The sequence below is a fragment of the Archocentrus centrarchus genome, chromosome 16 (genome assembly GCF_007364275.1).
Source record: "Archocentrus centrarchus isolate MPI-CPG fArcCen1 chromosome 16, fArcCen1, whole genome shotgun sequence".
Classification (NCBI taxonomy): Eukaryota; Metazoa; Chordata; class Actinopteri; order Cichliformes; family Cichlidae; genus Archocentrus; species Archocentrus centrarchus.
In genome coordinates this window covers 3,395,874-3,415,565 of record NC_044361.1, presented here as the reverse complement: position 1 = coordinate 3,415,565, position 19,692 = coordinate 3,395,874, and the positions used below count along the sequence as shown (strand labels likewise).

Genomic DNA, 19,692 nt, shown 5'->3' with positions numbered 1-19,692 from the left:
TCCCATTCTTAAACCATAAGGTTTAATATGATGTCAGCCCACCCTTTGCAGCTATAACAGCTTCAACTGTTCTGGGAAGGCTTTCCACTGGTTTAGGAGTGTTTATGGGAATTTCTGACCGTTCTTCCAGAAGCACATCTGTGAGGTCAGACACTGATGTTGGAGAGAAGGCCTGGCTCACAGTCTCCGCTCTAATCCATCCCAAAGGTGTTCTATCAGGTTGAGGTCAGGACTCTGTGCAGGCCAGTCAAGTTCTTCCACACAAACTGGCTCATCCATGTCTTTATGGAGCTGCTTTGTGCACTGGTGTGCAGCCATGTTGGAACAGGAAGGGGCCATCCCCAAACTGTTCCCACAGAGTTGGAGCATCAAATTGTCCAAAATACAAAAAATATATGCTGAAGCATTAAGAGTTCCTTTGACTGGAACTAAGGGGCCGAGCCCAACTCCTGAAAAACACCCCCACACCATAACCCCCCCTCCACCAAACTTTACACTTGGCTCAATGCAGTCAGACAGGTACCGTTCCCCTGGCAACCACCAAACCCAGACTCCTCCATCAGATTGGCAGATGGAGAAGTGTGATTCATCCCTCCAGAGAACACTTCTCCACTGCTCTAGAGTCCACTGTCAGCGTGCTTTACACCACTGCATCCAGTGCTTTGCATTGAGTTTGGTGATGGAAGGCTTGGATGCAGCTGCTCGGCCATGGAAACCCATTCATGAAGCTCTCTGTTCTTGAGCTGATCTGAAGGTCACATGAAGTTGGAGGTCTGTAGTGATTGACTCTGCAGAAAGTTGGTGACCTCTGTGCATATGACCCTCAGCATCCTATGACCCCACTCTATAATTTGATGTGGCCTACCACTTTGTGGCCGAGTTGATGTAATTCCCAATCGCTTCAACTTTGTTATAACACTATCAACTGGCTGTGGAATGTTTAGTATTGAGAAAATTTCAGGAGTGGACTTGTTGCACAGGTATCATCCTATCACGGTACCACACTGGAATCCACTGAGCCCCTGAGAGCGACCCATGCAGTCTGCATGCCGAGGTGCTTGGTTTATACACCTGTGGCCATGGAAGTGACTGGAACACCTGAACTCAATGATCTGGATGTGTGAGGGAATACTTTTGACACTATAGTGTATGTGTTCACTGACATACAGAGTCAAGAGGAAAAAACAGGGGATTACTTGTACATACACTGACCTTCTTATTTGAAATTTTGGCCATGTTTAATATCCACCATTGTAAACACACACACACACACACACACACAGTCAGTCTTCCTGCTCCTGCTGGAAACATTTGGCCAGAAAATCTCACAAAAACAAAGAGGAGGAAAACTTTATTTAAGAGAAGGTTACTGTGTTACAGTCTTTCCAAATAACTACAGAAAATTTGTCGTCCTGTTACTTGGTGGTTGTTCCAGCAGTTCACACATTTGATTCTGTCCCGTTATATCTTCCTGCTCCTCGGGGCCGAGGGAGCCCTTTGAAGAAAGGACACTACAGCAATAGTTGGTAAATCACAAGGAATAAGATAGTGTAAAAAAAAAAAAAAAAAAAAAAAAGGCCAAAGGAGGGGACCTTATTTGATGTTTTTTTTTTCCTCTGTATGTGTGGGGGAAGTTATTTTACTGGAGTAGGATATGAAATTGTACAGAATGTGTGTGAGTGTGTGGGAACACTATGTGTTGAAAGGCAGTGTAGGTTGGAAAAGGTGCATTCTGAGGTGAGCACTTTGTTGGATTGTCAGTGTGAAAATGAAAGTGGAATATGCAACAAATGGTTGAGAGTGGGCAGTTTAAAGCAGGTAGACAGGAAGGTTGCTTTTAGAAATGTGTGTAAAAGGCTTCTGTGTAGTCTTTCAGTTAATTCATAGCATCAATTCTACACTTAAATCAAATGGTCTCCGGGGTTCTGCTTTATTTAAAGAGGGCTTTCTGAGTGATGTGGAATAAAAGCCTTTTTACTCAAGTTGACCAAGAACCAATCAAGATGGCAAAAGGGAAAAAAGGTGCAGTATTTCATGCCATTTAGAAACTCCTGCTCTGTTAAGTGAAGTGGTATTGTGCGCAGTAGGATTAATTTAATACATTCAAAACAAACACGTACACATGAATTTAAATGAGTTGTTTATAAGAGGGAATGGTGTGACTGCAGTGGTCACTGCATGTGTTTCTGTGTTTAGTTTATTGTTCAGAAAAAAAAATCTCTTTGAACTTGCATTAATTGTATTGTTTTATTAAAAAAAAACAAAAAAAAAACAAAAGCTCCAGAGGCTTCATAGAAAAATCCTCCTGACATTAATCTTCTCTCATGCTGGTAAAACAAAATACTCTGATTTCAGTGCTGGGATGGAGAGTTTGTTACACAGAAACCTGTTTGCTAACTTTAGGAGTACTTAAAGGTACAGTCAGTCATTTTTTGAGTTTATTTAATAGAAAAAAGAATTTTGCACTCAAATATATAATGATTAGTTTGTAATTACATCTTCCAACAAATTAATGCATTCTCATTAACTTAGAATTATCCATCCATCCTCTTCTGCTTATCCTGTTTGGGGGGGGGGGGGGGGGGGGGGTGGCTCGAGTCTATCCCAGCTGACATAGGGCGAGAGGGTACAGGGTACACCTTGTACAGGCCACCAGCCTGTTGCAGGGCCAACACATAAAGACAGACATCCATCCACACTCACATTCACACCTATGGGCAATTTAGAGCGGCCAATTAACCTAACCCCAGTAAATGCATGTCTTTGGATGTGTGGGAGGAAACCGGAGTACCTGGGGGGAAACCCACGCAGACACAGGGAGAGAGGCCCAGGCCAATGTGGAATCGAACCCAGGCCTTCTAGATGGTATTCTAACTGTGAGGCAGCAGTGCTAACCACCGTGCTGCCCAAGAATTAATCCATTAAAAATTCATAGGAGGGGCACCAGTTTGTGGATGCCACCATGTTGAATACATTGGCTGAGATGGGCTGTTCCGCCTAATTGTGTTTTATGGCTAGAGACCAACTACATGTCTGTTACGCCAAAGGTGGAGGACAGTAGAACTCAAGTGTTCATGTGCCGTGGAGGCAAGTTTTAATTCATGTCTACCACCTGCAGACTCAAGATACAGTATGAAGATCATACCTGTTTTATCATCTGAGAAGTGAAAACACCAAAGGACCAGGATCTATTCAGTGCTACTGGAGGCCAAAGTAATGCCATCCAGATTATCTGTTTTGGACACCATGTTTCTAAGATTGTGGGGCCGAGTACAAGAACCTCAGTTTGATCTGAATTTAGAAGCAGGAAATTAGAGGTCATCCAGGCCTTAATGTCTTTAAGACATTCCTGCAGTTTAACTAATTGATGTGTGTCATCTGGCTTCATTGATAGGTAAAGCTGAGTATCATCTGCATAACAATGAAAATTGATGCAATGTTTTCTAATAATACTGCCCTAAGGGAAGCACGTATAGTGTAAAATTGGACGTAGCACAGACCCTGTGGAACTCCATAGTTAACCTTAGTGTGTGAAGAAGACTCCCCATTTACATGAACAAATTGGAGTCTATAGATAAATATGATTCAAACCACTGCAGTGCAGTACCTTAATACCTATAGTATGCTCTAATCTCTGTAATAAAATGTTATGGTCAACAGTATCAAAGCTGCACTGAACTACTAGAAACTAGAAAAAAAAATGTCATCCTCTTCTTCCTTACCTCAAGCCTGAACTAAAGTCATGGCTCTAACGCATGAGATTGTGCATAAACATGTTTGTTTATTCCCAGTATTGTCGCATTTACTTACTGTCAGCCGATTAGACCTGCAACCCTCCAGCAAAATAACAACAGCTGGTTATAAGCTAACATTATACCAACTAGTGTTGAGTTCGAATGTCCTAAAAAAGGGGGAAAAAAAGCTGAGGTACACAGCAGACTCACAGCCAGGCCACTAGGATTATGCACTTGAATTGTGGTGAGATTTACACACTGGAAATTTAAACAGGCAGAAGTGACTTTTTTTGCTTTAACTTGTCATATGAAGTAAATATTTCATTCACAAATTAGTGTATTTAGAATATTGACACAGTTAGTCTTTAGATTGGTTCCCTTTAAGCCTCACTTTCACCATGCTGCCTGATCCTGATTACATTTCCAGAGAAAATGATGCCTCGATCATGCAACCAACACAGGAAGAGGACAGGACTTTTGTTATCAGTTGCTTTCCTTCAGTAGTGAACAGTGCACCAACCAGAGTAAATTAAGAAACTCTATGCAGCAAAAGAAAATGAGACCCAATATTGAAGGACAGGCTGCCTACAGGTTCTTAAAGTGTTAGACAATTGTAACCACCGATTATAGATCTGAGCAACAGTCGGCTATGGGCAAAAGACTAAGGAGAGTGTAAAATATCGTGTTTTATACAAACACTAAACTCTGGGAAACAAACCCAACAACAATACTCTAAAAATAAAAAGTTAGGGGAAACCAGTCCAGTGTCCCACTTGCAGAAAAGGAAGAAACATAGAAGTCAGGTTCAGGGCCAGTTCATGCATAAGTTTGCTGCCCTCTCTAGCACCCAGACAACTTCCACAGGGTGTGACAGCCACCCCAGCCCCAGAAAGCCCACCTCTGCCTTCAGGCTGCAGCATGTGTAGTAGGTCCTAAGCTGCACAGAGAAACAGGAGAACATGACAGGAGAGTTTGCAGTGTGCAGCATAAGTAAACTAGAGTGGAGGCGCAATCAGATGTACCTGCCTCCAGTGAACCTAACCTAAGCACAACCTTGGCTCACAGCAGTTGTAAAACTCACACCCGCCCACACATCCACCGCTCACCCACACAGAAACCCTCTCTCAAATCAGCGCCAGCTTCTCAAAGCAAATGTTGAGACTGAGTCTAAAAAGTGTTAAATTGTCTTAGAACTTGTTTGGATTTGTCTTGGATGTTTTTAACCATGTCACTGCATGAATTTCCAGCAAGATTACACATGGATACTTCATTTTGTCAGACCACTTTTACAGTAAGAGTACTAACGTTCCACATAGGTGTGGCTACACAGAGTCAAAGACTGTACTTGTGTCCACTGTCCAGCCCTTCCAAAAAACCCATACAAGCAAGAGTAGCCCACATTAAAGGTGGTGCCACATATTTTTTTACACTGCCCCCTTGTGACAGTACGCAGTTACAACATTTAGATGACCATCTGCAAAGCTCTGCATAGCATCGAAGCACAACAGTAATGCCAAATGGCTGGAACAGAATCATTTCTCCTGGTAGTTTAAGGTGATGCCTGGAAATGCTTTAAAGGTAAATCAAACTTGTTTATATGTGTAGATATCCCGGAAGAAGGAAACATCGCAAAGAACGATAGAAACCAAAAATTAAACAGCCCTGGACAGACATTCACTCAGTGAAGACTGTTCCTGGGCTTTCCAGTAGATCAGCTGACAAAAACCTGCTCACTTAAAAGTCTAATTTGAGATACACAGGTAAATATAACCTGTGTGGGTTCTTCCCCCTCTCCAGGTAAGATGTGGCGGCAGCGGTCTGTGGTTCAGGCCTCTCAGGGTGACGGCCGACCGTGCCCGTCTCAGATGGAGCAGTGGAAACCCTGTCCTGTCAGACCCTGCTACCGCTGGCAGTACAGCCCCTGGTCCGAGTGTCGGGTAGAGGTACGTCAATACAAACGTTATACAATAATCCAGGGACATCAAATAATTGCATCAACCTCTGTCAGCTACAAGAAATGCAGCTTGGGCTCAGCTGAGATCAATACTTAAAGAGTTTGAGCCAAAGGTGGATTTTAGGAGAGTGAAGTCTGAGCATCTGATAAAAAAATAATGAAGTCTTTAGTATTGATGAACAAGCTCATCATTTCCCCACTCATACAGTTATTTTCAGAGATGGACAGTAAAAAAATCAATCTAATGCATCTTTAATGCTGATGCATTACTGTAAACCGATACCTTTGCCAAGAAATTTGGCAGTCTCTACACATCATTTTGCATTGTGTGCCACCAGGTCAGATTATTAAAAGCATCCGGTGCAATGCCTTTTGACATAAAGCAAAACTATGCAAGCATAGATGTGGTTTTATGGGGACACACAGAGACGTATCATATCACCTATTATTAACATCATTTGCTGCCCTCAATTAACTCAATCAAAAATGAAGCGTCTATAATCTCTGCCTTTATAATCTTTGCCTATCACTGTGTCTCAGAGTGAGACGCAAAGCCAGTCAACATTTCATGGAGTCTGCGTTTACTTCAGGAAAAGTAAAGTGTTAGTTTGCAGTGTTTTTAATCTTTTAAATGCTACAGCCAAAAGAAATGGATGTTCTTCACCCTGTGGCGTTCCCATCCCGTTGGTGGGGAAACTCTTATTAAAACCCAATCAGGACCCGGCCTGTGGAGGACTCCCAGGTGATGTTAATTAAGCAAATACAAACACGAGCAGAAAACATGTCAGATAAGATGATCCTATGATGGGTTTTGTTCTTGCACAAAAACAAATGGGACCATTTATTTAACTTCCACACAGAAATTAGATTGAAAATATGTGCGTAACCTCATTATCCTCTGATTTTTGAAATACCTTTTAATAGATCCCAATCTTTAATCTTTTAAACAAGACATAATTCTTCATTTAATCCTCCAGGATATTCTGTTTGCAAACGATATATCTTTGAGGCCTCTCTTTAGAGATGTTTCCTCTCTCCATCCCTCCCTCTCCCTCAGTGTCCCAATAACTCCAAACAAGGACAGTAACGCTGTCCTGCCTGCCTATATTATTATAGTATTGGGGTTATTTCCAATACTGCTTTTGTGTTCTCAACTCCCTGCCAGCCTTACCCACATAATAAAATCCACAAAGACACTTTACCAAGTGGACTACATGTGCAGTCCTGCATGAGATTCCAGCCCTGACCTTAATTTTTCTGCCTGTATGCAAGTGTGGAAAATTGTCCCCTTTAATCATTTGTTACAGTTATTACCAGACAAATGAGAGCTTAAAAAATGGCAGTTTAACATATCTGTGTTTGTATTTTTTATATAAAGGACAGTACAAGTACACAGTGCAAATATATAGAAAATATTCATTTTTTTAATAATATTTTTCCAGATTAGTTATGCTACCTTGCTGAGAAGCTGGAAGTGTGCAGCCTGCAGCTTTTCATCCTACAGCTCAGCTTAGTGATGCTGCTTTTTCCTCTTCTCTTACCAAATCTAAAAGACATGCAAATTATTTTTATTTATTTTTTTTTTACTTTAGTTTGTCAAATGAAATGGCATAAGTTTAATTTACTAGGATTACTGAACTGTCTTCAGGTTTGTGTGACACCCCTTTCCCTCACTGTGTGAACTCATCACGTCTTCTGTGGTGTTCGTCCTGTCAGAGTGTGGTTTGTGGACACGGCATGCGCTTTAGGAACCTGTCGTGCTTCGTGTCGGATGGCTCCGCTGACAACGAGGGCAGCCTGGTGGACGAGGAGCTGTGCAGCAGCCTGGAGCTGGCTGTCGATGGAGACAAGCAGATCCGACTGAAAGAGGCCTGTATCCTCCCATGTCCAGGTAATGATGCTGCCTTCAAGGTGTAAATGGTTTGCAAGGTTGCTTATGCAGCACAAAGTTGTGTCTAAAAATTGGGCAGAATAGAAGCATTTAGATGCACAATCATTTAAAAAAAAACTGTATTATAAAAGACTAAAATGAATAATTTATGACATTTTTGATTTCATATTCTCTAAAAGAAATGGCTCCCACAAATCTGCCGTTTGCCGCATAAGTACACAGAGGCCTTATCAGTGTTAACGGATGCTATCTAACCGCAAATAGAGCACAACTTCTTGGAAGGGCTGTACTACAGAGCAGGCTGTATTATATGCTATGAGGCAGCCCGTGCAGAGGCCACTCACATTTTTCCCTCCTCATCTTTTCTGACTGTTTTCACAAAATTTGCATTTGGCTAGAATCAGTGTCACTGCTGGTAGCATGAGGCAATACCTGGATCCTACAGAGGTCGCACGGGTAGTCCAACTCCTCCGGGACGGTGCATCCATTTGCATCATTGTCAGAAGGGTTGCTGTGCCTCCCAGCACAGTGTCAAGAGCATGGAGGAGATTCCAGGAGACAGGCAGTTACTCTAGGAGAGCTGGACAAGGTCGTAGAAGGTCCTTAACCCATCAGCAGGACTGGTATCTGCTCCTTTGTGCAAGGAGGAACAGGATGAGCACTGCAGAGCTACAAAATGACCTCCAGCAGCCACTGGTGTGAATGTCTCTGACCAAACAATGAAAACAGACTTCATGAGGGTGGCCTGAAGGCCCGATGTCCTCTAGTGGGCCCTACGCTCACTGCCCACGACTGTGGAGCCCGAATGGTATTTGCCATAGAATACCAGAATAGGCAGGTCCACCACTGGCACCCTGTGCTTTTCACAGATGAGAGCAGGTTCACCCTGAGCACATGTGACAGACCTGAAAGGATCTGGAGAAGCCGTGGAGAACATCGTGCTGCCAGTAACATCATTCAGCATGACCAGTTTGGTGGTGGGTCAGTGATGGTCTGGGGAGGCATATCCATGGAGGGACACACAGACCTCTACAGGCTAGGGAACGGCTCGCGGACTGCCATCATTTTTTTCACTTTGATTTTCATCAAGTGATGTGGCATCATTTCATTCCTGACACAGTACCCGGTCCACATCAGTATAGATATCCAGCATAATTTATTTCCCCTTTGAAATCTGATGTGTTGTCAAAGTGGTGCTTTAATTGTTTTGAACAGTGTATTTTTGTACTAGGCTGTGAATCATGTTAATTGCTGCATTATTATGCGAATGCAGCCGTGTAGCATTGTTTATCCAAGACAAATTTCCCATGTGGGACAATAAAGTTCATTCTAATTCTAATAATTTCATATCTGTGAAACTGGGTGTTTTAATATTGGAGCCTATGGGGACTTCTGGAGCCAGCCTCAAGTGCTCACTATTGTTACTGCTAGCAGGAGGCAGAGTTAGAAGGAGCATTAGCTGTTAACACTAGAGCTTTATTCGATTACTTAGGTCTTTTGTCATGCACTGAAGATGCTGATGCAGATGTCAGTTAGTCTACATGCTCATACTTATAGCTGAAGTGTTATGTTAAGGTAAACCTTTAACTAATCATTTACCTTCAGTCTAAAGTCGTGATTTAAGGCTCTGTATCCACAGAAAGCAGATTCTGTGTCGTATACTTTCCATGTAAAGTCTACAAAGCTCAGTGTTAAAGTTCTTGCTGCAAAAGTCCCCTCAGCAGTGTAACGGCTTTCTCACTAACCAATCAAAAATCAAGAAGGGTCAGGACTTATGACATCAGCATTTTAAGTAACGGTAAAGGAGAAAATTGTAAATAAGATGTTTTTGTAACACAGCAGCAGAGATTGTGTCGCATGCGGACAGATACCCCAAAACTGTTTTGTGTTGCTGCTCTCAGCTTCAACACGTCATCTCCATGCACTGCACAGTCGACACTTCCCAGCAGTTTGATGTATCACAAAAGGAAGTCATTATGAGCACTTAAATACACAATAAAACAGGCATAGGTGTAACTTTTAAAAGCCAGCTGAGTTCAGATGGCTAAACGATTTTGGCGGCTGTTGTTTGAGGTACTGAAAGTCGGTCTTTTGTGTGTGGGTTTGCGCTCTGTGTTGCCTTGAAATTCTGACAGTGCTCAGTATCTATCATGACCTCTAGAATGAGAGGCAGTAGCGTAGCTGAAGGCAGAATAAATGGACTACATTATGACCAAAGTTTTGTCTAACTGTGCCATTTTATGGGAGTTTCATTTACTTTTAGGTTCTGTGTTTCATTGCCTGTATCAGCTCAGAGAGCACTCCTGTCTCTACCTTTTCATATCACGACAGCTATACTCTACATACGTATGGGGTTTTATCATTTTCTCCAATTTTACAAGGTGTCTATCTCCAGCTGTAAGTCAGGACCGATTCTTTTCACCTCTCCCAGCAGATGGAGAGAGTAAAGCACGCTGAGGTTATCTTTGGAGCGACAGTCAAAGGGCGATCCCTCACAGCCCTCCCCACAGCAAAACCCCGTTAGTGTGTCGAAGCGTCCGCCCAAGCCAGAGGCACAGCCATCAGGAACTATCTTCTGTTTTATGTGGAACGCACAAACTGTTTGGACCACCTGCTCTTCCAGTGAAACAGACGGAGAGGAGAATCTAAATGAAAGCTGTGACCCCTGCAATTCAATTGATTCCTTTGTACAGCAGAGAAACCCAGAAGCAGAATGATTCAAACACACTCACACATACAGAGAGACAGATAAAATAATAGTTTAAAAAAAAAAAAAGGTGCAATCAATAATCTGTGTGGGCGAGATAACAAAAACCCCTCAGGGCTTAAAATAAAAAAGACAAGATGGTGAGCCAAGATATGACTGCACTGAATAACAATATGCTGTACAGTGAAGTGTAGATGTTATTCATTTATTCACCTCACATATGAATGGAGATGCTGATCAAGGAGATGTATTTGTGTTTTGATTATAAGATGGGTGAAACGCGGTGCAGCAGCAGAGGCATGAGCCAGCTAAAATGGCACATTTCATACACAAAGGCAGCTGGAATTGATTTATGTGCGGCATTTGAAATTGTTAAATAAGACCTCACAATAAAAGGTCAGGGAAATTAAATTCATGAGTAGAAAGAGAGAGACAGTTAGGCTAACATGTGCTCAATGAGCAGGCTGAAATCACTCTTAAATACACATGCAGGGCATTGTGGGAGAACAGATCTGAGACTAAAGCGTCCTCTTGATGAAGAAGAATGCCTTTTTAGCAAGCTGCTCATTAGCCTACAAAAATGGGAAGATTAGGTTTAACGGGAAATGGCGATTACTCCTGGTGGTTAAAGCCGGTGCCTGGAAATGCTTAAGAATCAAATTGCCCTTTTGGCCTTAAATTTCATTTAAAGTGGCATTAAAAAGTCTTGCATTGCTTACTTCTACCTGTAGACACCCTGACTCACTTAAGGGCAGAATTTCACGATGAGGACAGATGAGTTTTCCAAGCATATTTTTTTCCCTGGTTATGTCGGTTGGGGCCGCAAACGTAGCCAAATCCAATAAACAGAACAGAATGGAGGAACTAATCATACCATGACCTTGATCGGGTCCACGACCAACAGGCCTTTTTTAAATATAACCTCTGAACTTACAACGGGCTTAGCTGAATAATGCTTTGGAAGTGACAAATGGCTCCTATTTAAGGGCTTAAGCCAATTAGATGTACACGGCAAAGAGTACAAAGTGCAGTACTGTTTATTCTTACTCCTCATTCTGCTGAGGTTTTAGTTTTGGAAAGATTTCAAAATGCCATACCCCGCTAAATCCTTCCGCTGTAACTTGAGGATGTGAAAGAGTCCAAGTCTTCACTGATCACAGCTGTTAAAGGATGGGTCTGAGCGCTCCTCACTGCACAGCATACTCTGTGTTGCTTCGCTTGTTTTGGGGGGTTTTGCCCTTGGGATGAACCAGTTTTTAGAATGAAGCACACTGGGATGTCATGCTTGGAGAAAATTCTCCAAACAAACCTGCTGCATAAAGGATGACAGCGTTTCCATTTGTCATTCTCTTTCTCCTTAGCTGGCGTCTGACATCGTTTCCTGTGCATCTTAGCAGATCTGATGAAGGCCCAGTTGGGATAACCACAGGTTTTAAAAGCTTTATTTACATGTGTGTAACTTTTCTTTTCCTTCTGCCTGAGAGGGAATGTTTTTGGCCTGGTGTCGTTAGGCCCTGATCATCTCAACTTTGTGTTCCAGTGAGTGGTGTGAGTCAAAGAGTAGGTGTACTGGTCTGTGTGTGTGTGTGTGGGCTCCCGGTAAACTTCACTGTTAAGGCTTCCACCTTCCTCAGTAAGCACAGCACAGTCCAGGAACGGTAACCCATTACAGAGCATGAGAAGAGAGAATGTAACGTGTTTAAATTAAAAAGATTAAAGCCCACACCGTTCCATTAAGTTTTTTTCTTTACATGCAATTTTTAAATTTTATTGTAATTCTGAGCATTTTGTGGCTTATGGAGTTTTGGAAAATTATAAATAATGACCAAAAGGTGACGATAAAAAAAGTAGTTTAAAGACCGTTCTTCTAAATTTGACCCTAACGTACGAATAAATTCAGGTATGAAAATATTGATACATCACGGACTTGTGCATGAAATATTCATATGCATGATTGACACACAGATTTGTGTGTACGCACCGTTAGCAAATGATGCCCCTTGTGCCTCATTGGTGAGTAAAATTCTAGTCTGTTAGTGCTAATTAGCAGGTATCTGTGTCTGTGGGTTGCAGCCATACATTTTTTTGGATGCATCTCATTAAACAAGCTTGCCAGAGTTAACTCGGCTCTTTAACCTCTCTACCAAACATGGTTGTTAACATTAATTGTTAACATTTAAGCAGAAAAACCAGTGGGTCCAGTATACAGTCTATTGTTAAGTGCCCTGCATTTGACTCACAGGTACGTCTGCAGTTTGTAGACGGTCTAATTCGCTGCATTGTGATGCTTTGTTTTAAGGGTACAAAGTATTTGATGCATCAGCGACTTTTGTTCATGCTGGTTTAAGGGTAATAGTGAATTGCACACTTTTCACATTCTTGTAATAGTGTTGTAGCCACCACCACATACAAATAAAGTTGAGCCTGATTTTGCATTATTACATGTTTTGGCCATGATAATTGCATATTGAAAATGCGGTATTGTGACAGCCCTCCGGTGTGTAACAGTCATCAAGCAGAGCGAGCCCAAGTACACAGAGTGTAGCAAAAATAAGACTGAGGCTCTGAGGCTTTGGAGGATGCTTGCACACAACGCTCGTTAGTGTGCCATGTGCGCACGCATTTTCAGCATGGGTAACCCCAGCAAGTAACAACCCCACAAATCTGGCAGTGTCAGCCCACAGTCGAGCCACACAGGATGACTTGTTTAATTTCGGTGAGTGATTAGGTCTCTGCGCAGTCTTTATGCTGTGCCGGACATCTGGTGTGATTTACGTGATGTATGGCCATACAAAGCAAAACCTGTGAGATGTTATACTGTACACAGATTTTCATGTAATTACTGCAGGACCTTTTTTATTTTTTTTTACTGCCCTCTGGTTAGTGCACACAGTCGAGGAGTCGGGGTGTGATTTAACCAGCTTTAAAAAACAAAAATCAGACTTGAGGTCAAAATCCATAACAGTCATTACAATTGATTTTTCTGCTGTTTGGCTAATTAAAGTGACAACAATGGTTCATCATATTTACAATTCTTTATTTACCTCGAGCTGCAGAAGGAACTGGGAATAAACTCTTACTGTCACTTCATTAGGTACACCTTGCTAGAATTGGACTGGTCCCACTTTTTCTTTCAGAACTGTTTTAATTCTTAGTGGCAAAAATTAAACAAGGTGCTGGAAACGTTCCTCAGAAATTTTAGTCCACATTGACATGACAGCATCACAGAGTTGCTGCAGATTTGTCAGCCACACCTCCATGATGCTAATTTCCCCGTGCCAAATTCTGAATGTCGCAGCAGAAATCAAGATGCGGACATCTTCCATTGACCAATTTTGGTGAGTCTGTGTTAATTGCAGCCTCATTTTCTTAGCTGACAGAAGTGGCACCGAGTGTGGTCTTCTGCTGCTGTGTGTTCAGAAATGCTCTTCTGCATACTTTGGTTTTAACAAGTGTTTGAGTTCATGTTGCCCATCAGCCCAGTGTGGCCATTCACCTCTGATTTCAGCAATAGTTTCTCTCTTTTTCTGTAAATCCCAGAGATGGTTTTGCAGCAGAATCGCAGCAGTTCAGCAGTTTCTGAAATACTCAGAGCAGCCCGTCTGGCTCCAGCCACAGTGCCACATTCAGAGTCACCTGGCTCACCTTTCTTCCCCATTCTGATTCCTGGTTTGAGCTTCAGGAGGTCATCGTGACCGTGTCTACATGCCTGAATGCACTGAGCTGCTGCCCTGTGATTTGCAGATTTAGACATTCGTGTTATCGAGTAGTTTAACAGGTGCCAGTCAGTGTAAAAGTCTGTTTTTAACAATACTATATTGAAATTATATTTAGGATATTTTTCCTGTTGATTTGATAATTTTATGTTATTAATGTAGAGTTCAGCATTTAAAAGTTTCTTGTTTAAATACAAGATGACTGAAACATCTGGCCATCTGCCCTATCACGCTGACGTTTTTATTTATATCATAAAACACTCAATGAGCATTTCTGATGCATTTTGTCCTTTTCTGTCACTGTGACTGTCAATGAACTTTAGTGCTTTCTGGGCAGATGTTGCACATAAACGCTTCCCAGCTGCTGAAAGGGCACTGCCTGCCATTTCCTCTCTTGGATGGCTTTTAAAATGAAATATCTGCAGGAGTGTAGAGCCCCCCCCCCAAAAAAAGGAAAAAAGAAACAGCACTAAATAAGGTTGGTTATCCTTCCTGCATCTGTATATTACGGTTTAATTTACAATCTAATTTGCTCATTAATTGCTTTATTTGAATAACTTTTTTTTAAATTTGGGACTTAAATTACCCGACGGCCACTGTCAAAGTCTCAGAGGAGCTGACTGAACACTGAGCAGAAAAAAAAAGTTTGTATTCTCATAAAACTATGAGAAGTCACAATAAACTGTCCACAGAAGTGAAAAAGTGCCCCCCCCCTCTCTCAGCAGAGGTCAACCTTTCTTTACATTTGAGTGTGTGTTAGTGTTAAGGGTTACATCGTGTTACACTAAGAAAGTAATGAACCCATTCTTGGTCACATTTTAGAGTCTTGTTAGAAAATAAAATTTGCCTCAAATACAAGATCTGCTTAAAAAAATCTAAATGCTGAAAACAATGTTTGCAGTATGGAAATAACCTGATAAAGTCTAAACACATCGGAGGCCTAATAGTTTTGCGAGCAGTCTGAGAACACAGCTTTAGGGTATCTACAGCTCAGAGACAGAGTGTTGTTGTAAAAGCCAGGATTGGGTATCCCAGGTTTTAACAGTGGTGGGTCCTTTCCTGCTGCACTAGAAGCATTTTCCTGGAAATAAATAGAAGCAGGTATTTAACAAAAGCAGCAGCAACCGTTTTGTCTACGAAAGCAGTCATGAAAACAAAGCAGAAGACAACAGATAAAGAGGAGAAGTTTCTGGCACAACTTCACCTGCTTCCAAGGTGCACGAAGGACTGAAAGTCTGAAGACGTGTTTTTCCTACTACAGAAACTAGAAAAATGCAGACAAAACTGCAGCAACAAAGGGAAGGTGCAGGGGTGAAAACAATAGGGAGAAAAAAAAAACAGCTCACATACTGCAAGGCACAAGTTTTACCTATTTATTGCACCATAAATAAAAGTCTAATATTTTAAGCACACCTATTTGCACATCCTAGATTTCTGTCTTTGCGTTCTCTTTTGTATTTGTTAGCAAAATGGCTGCAAAGCTACAGCAAGTAAATGCAGCGTGTGTGACAGCTGCGCTGGCTGCCTTTGCATTGATACAGCTTAATACTGCAGTATTTTATGAGCTCACGCCAGCATAACAATGTCATGAAAACCAAAATTTAGGGCCACTATTAATTAAATTCACACAAAGTGAAGGTTAGAAGGTCTGATCAACCAGTTGATTGTCTGAAACAAGGATGACATGATGATGCACATTTTATTTAATCTGTCACAGGTGAAAACACACACACACACACACACACACACACACAAAACCCCCTGTGTATCCTCAATTAAAGCTCCTCCAGCGAGGGAGGCGGCACAAAGAGAAGAGAGACAAAAAAAGCGCCGTCTGAAATCACGTTAGTTCTCGTCTGGTCACATGGTTGTTGAGGACTGAGATGTAACCAAATCTCCCACTTCAAGCAAGTGTAACAAAATGTCATCATTCTTTCATGTTGTAGTAAATCATGAAGGTCCTGCAGTGAGTGAGGCTTAGCCGAAGCACTGGTCAGGCAATACAGTTGTTCTATAAAAAGGGAGCGTTGTTAGATATTTTGCCCTCTAAAGAGAAAAAGCGTCACTATAGCCTGCTGACCGCTCTCTGACTGACAGGTGATGTCTCGGCACTGCAGCACAAAAACAGCAGAATGTCAGCTTAGGGCCGGAGATGCCAGCCCCCACTGTAAGGGAAAAAAATCTCACAGATGGGATTATCACTTCAAAAGGTTGGGTCTGATGAGTTGTTTTCAGGTTTGGTGATGGAGACTTGTCAGATGCTGGGTTTGATGTAGCTTTGCAGTGTAGAGCAGAGCAGACAAGTGCGCTCTGCCCAGCAGCTGCTGGACTCCATCTGTCCATCAGGTCTGCAGGTTCAACACTTTACTGCCCCCTCCCCACATCCACAGAAGTGCTCTTCATATTGTGCTGCACGCAGACGTGAACATGAGCTGCTTTTGGCTAAATAGGGCAAATCTGCAACATTTCAATAAGAAAAGATGAGAAACTGAAGCCCCAATTTATGATTCAGCCTGATAACAAGAGTGTATTTTCACATAGTGCAGCTTAAACATAAAGCTGTTATTTTCAGTGTCAGCAGTCCCTGAAGGGGGGATTATTGTTCCTCATGTCTGCCAAGAGACAAAATACAAATGTGGAGTTCATTTCCAAAGTGCTGTGTGTCTATTTTGGCTCATCGTTGATCGTTCATCATTCAATATCTCTATAATACTGTGGAAGAAACATGCTGTCCTTGTTTCAACCCACGACTAATTTAAAAGTACCTCAGTTTGAATTAATTTTATACTCTAAGCGTGGTGTGTGTTTCTCGCTAGTGGGAATTTTTTTTTTCCCCATTTGGGGGAAAAAAAAAAAAAAAAAAAAGCTCATCAGATGGCTGCTGGTCCCTGAGATGGAAAACACTGAGAAACGGTGCCCTAGATAACAAGTCAGTCCAGCCCCTTTTGCCAAACTGCAGGAGCACTGAAGTATCAAACAGCAATCAAAAGCACAGCCTGTTTTCTGTTCAGGGAGGTACTGTACTGTGATTTGGGAGGAAATTCAAGGGGTTGCTTGTGGAAGACCAGACTGGCATGGGAATTCAAGCAGGTTGCATCTCCACAGTCACAACCCCACACACTTTTATGCACTGCAACCTTTGACCCACGTCCTATTTCCCCCCGCTGATGAGCTGCAGTTGTCAGCTGTGATCAAAACCAAGCCACCCTGCAACTCAGCCTTGCACCTTCCTCCTCACGAAACTCTTCAAAGCGTCTCAACTATCATATGATATTTAAATGCATATTCTATATGCATCTCTGCAGCACCCAGATCATCCAGATAGAGATAAACAGGTTAAACCTCGTCGCTTTTGTACTGCCAAAGTGGAAGATCATATTCCTGCTGCAGACACCCACACTAAAGCTGCAATGCAGATATTTTTGTAGGTTCGACAGTCAAAACAAGTCGAGGTTCAATAAGATATGAGAAGATAAAAATTAAGTAATGATAAAAATTTAATGAGCGACAAAACGCTGGAGTAAATCAAGATGTGAAGTCAGAGATAATACCGATCCTGTCAGATCCTGATTTGAGATTTGATTCGAGGTCATAACTAGCAATGGGGAAGGCCCTTAAACCTGCATTCCTTCTGATTGCCAGCAGGGGGCGCCTCCTGTGGTTGCGAAAAGAGGTTCAATTCATCGTAATCGCCGGGGGAAAAAAAAAAACAACACTTTTCTGGCCATTATCTAACATCATAACTCTAAAACAGTCTGATTGTGACCTTATTTATTTGGTTAAATACTGAATTGGAGACCGTAGCCCTCCAGAGTCTTCACTCTATGTACTACACAGACTAAAAGCACCACTTGACTGATCAGCAGAGGCGTAAAACTGCAAGGTGACTGTTAATTTGAATGATTTGCACTGAATTATAATGTAATGATGATGTTAGTCACTGTTTTGGTGGTTTTGTAAACTAAGATGTGCCAAAGACAAAAAAATAAGCAGTACAAGTTAATTTCTTTGTCATAGAGGAGTGAATTAATTTTATTACTGATGAATTGCTGCTTTTATTAAAAAAAATATATATTAATCCATTACTGTAATTAAATGGAGTCCAATTCCTTTTGCAGTGAAGCATTGCTACCGTCTCAGTAATACGACGTGTGTTGTCTGTGCTCTGCTGCAGGTGAATGCTACCTGATGGAGTGGTCAGACTGGAGCTCGTGCGTTAACATCTGCGCCAAAGAGGCCGGCGTCGACTTCGCCTCGGTTCAGGTCCGCTCACGAGCGGTGCTGGCTCAGGAGCCTGAAAACCTGCAGCTCTGTCCCGACCAGGAGTGGGAGTCCCAGCCTTGCACAGGTGGAAAACACGACAGCTTCAACCTCTCCTGGCCAGAAAGTTTGATAAATTAACAGAAGCAAAGTCTATTTGAACAGTGAACTTTCTGTGAATACAAATTAGCTCGCTGCAGCCCAGCAGCCCCAAACTTTGATGCATTTATTCCTTCTATTTATCTGCATATTCGTAATATTTACAGCGAGGGTAAACTGAAGTCAAGTCGCAGCATGTGATGGGTTGAAGGCAGTGGAGAGCACGTCAGTGCTTCAGAGGGTTAACACAGAAAGGCACTTACATTCAGAGTCATACCTGCAGGCTGTTTAGTCTTCTATCGCTCTGAATTTGGACTGTCAGAGGAAAGTAGAACACCAAAAGAAACCTACTGAACAACATCATGCTGGCATCGTGGAGAAGAGAGCTCTGACACAGGAGTCATGTAGATTTTCCTCACTGGAGGCATCAATGCTAACCAGTGGGCTGCTTTCCTATCATATCCGATACATAATCGAGAAGAATGAAGCACTGGCTGCTACTCTTTCCCTTTTACGCTGGGTCAATTGGCGCTCTCCCAGATGGGATTTCTCGAGTCAGATTTTCAAAAGGCTGAAACACAGATGCTCATTTACTGTAGTAATCTCTGCGGCTCCCCAGCTGCATTAATCACCCATTAGATGCAGCGCAGGTTGTGAATCACCACGACGAAGCTCAACACACAGTATACTGTAAGTCTTCCTCACCTCCCTCCCTCGTTACTGTACACAGCCCCACAGCAGTCTTCGCTACCCTGACCTGGTTTCACAGTATCTCTCAAGGCACGAGGGGGTGGGGGGGGGTGGCCCATCCAAGACTAGTGAGAGCGGAGGAGGAAGAGAGTGTGGAGGCAGGAGAGGAGAGGGTGGTGATGGAGAAAGAGAGGCTGGGGATGGAGGGAGGGAAAGGTTTGATGTGAAGCTCGAGGCTTCAGTAAAACAAAAGCAAAGCGGTGTTCAAGTTGCGCTGTCTTACAGTACACTCATTTTTAACCACGCTTTGTGACTGCAGTACATCCATAATGACAGAATGACTAGATTTTGACCTGCAGTTTTACTTCAGTGCAGTAATAATAATAATAATCTGAAGAACAAAAACAACAAAGGAGCTGCTCACAGCTTCTCAACAGCTTCAGAGACATAAAAGCAAAATCTTAATGACGCACTGTTCTCTCTATTTGGAGGCGTTTAAATTTGAAACTGCCTGAAAGCTTAAAGCTGCTCAAATCAGAATTTGATGAGAACATGACCGGGTAAAAATCAGTGTAACGTTTATTCCACAGGGAACCACAAACATGCAAGTCTCATCAGCACTCAGTGGATTCACTGATCGC

General features: G+C 42.3%; 1 protein-coding gene across 2 annotated transcripts in view; it reads left to right on the top strand.

The window, feature by feature from the left end:
- The window catches only part of thsd7ab (thrombospondin, type I, domain containing 7Ab), a 195,901-nt gene that overhangs the window by 160,615 nt on the left and 15,594 nt on the right, over positions 1-19,692 (top strand). For both annotated transcript variants that reach the window (XM_030750731.1, XM_030750730.1), the window contains 3 exons: positions 5,532-5,677; positions 7,405-7,579; positions 18,177-18,350. In XM_030750731.1, coding sequence (XP_030606591.1) covers positions 5,532-5,677; positions 7,405-7,579; positions 18,177-18,350 — 495 coding nt within the window. The remainder of the gene's footprint in view (positions 1-5,531; positions 5,678-7,404; positions 7,580-18,176; positions 18,351-19,692) is intronic.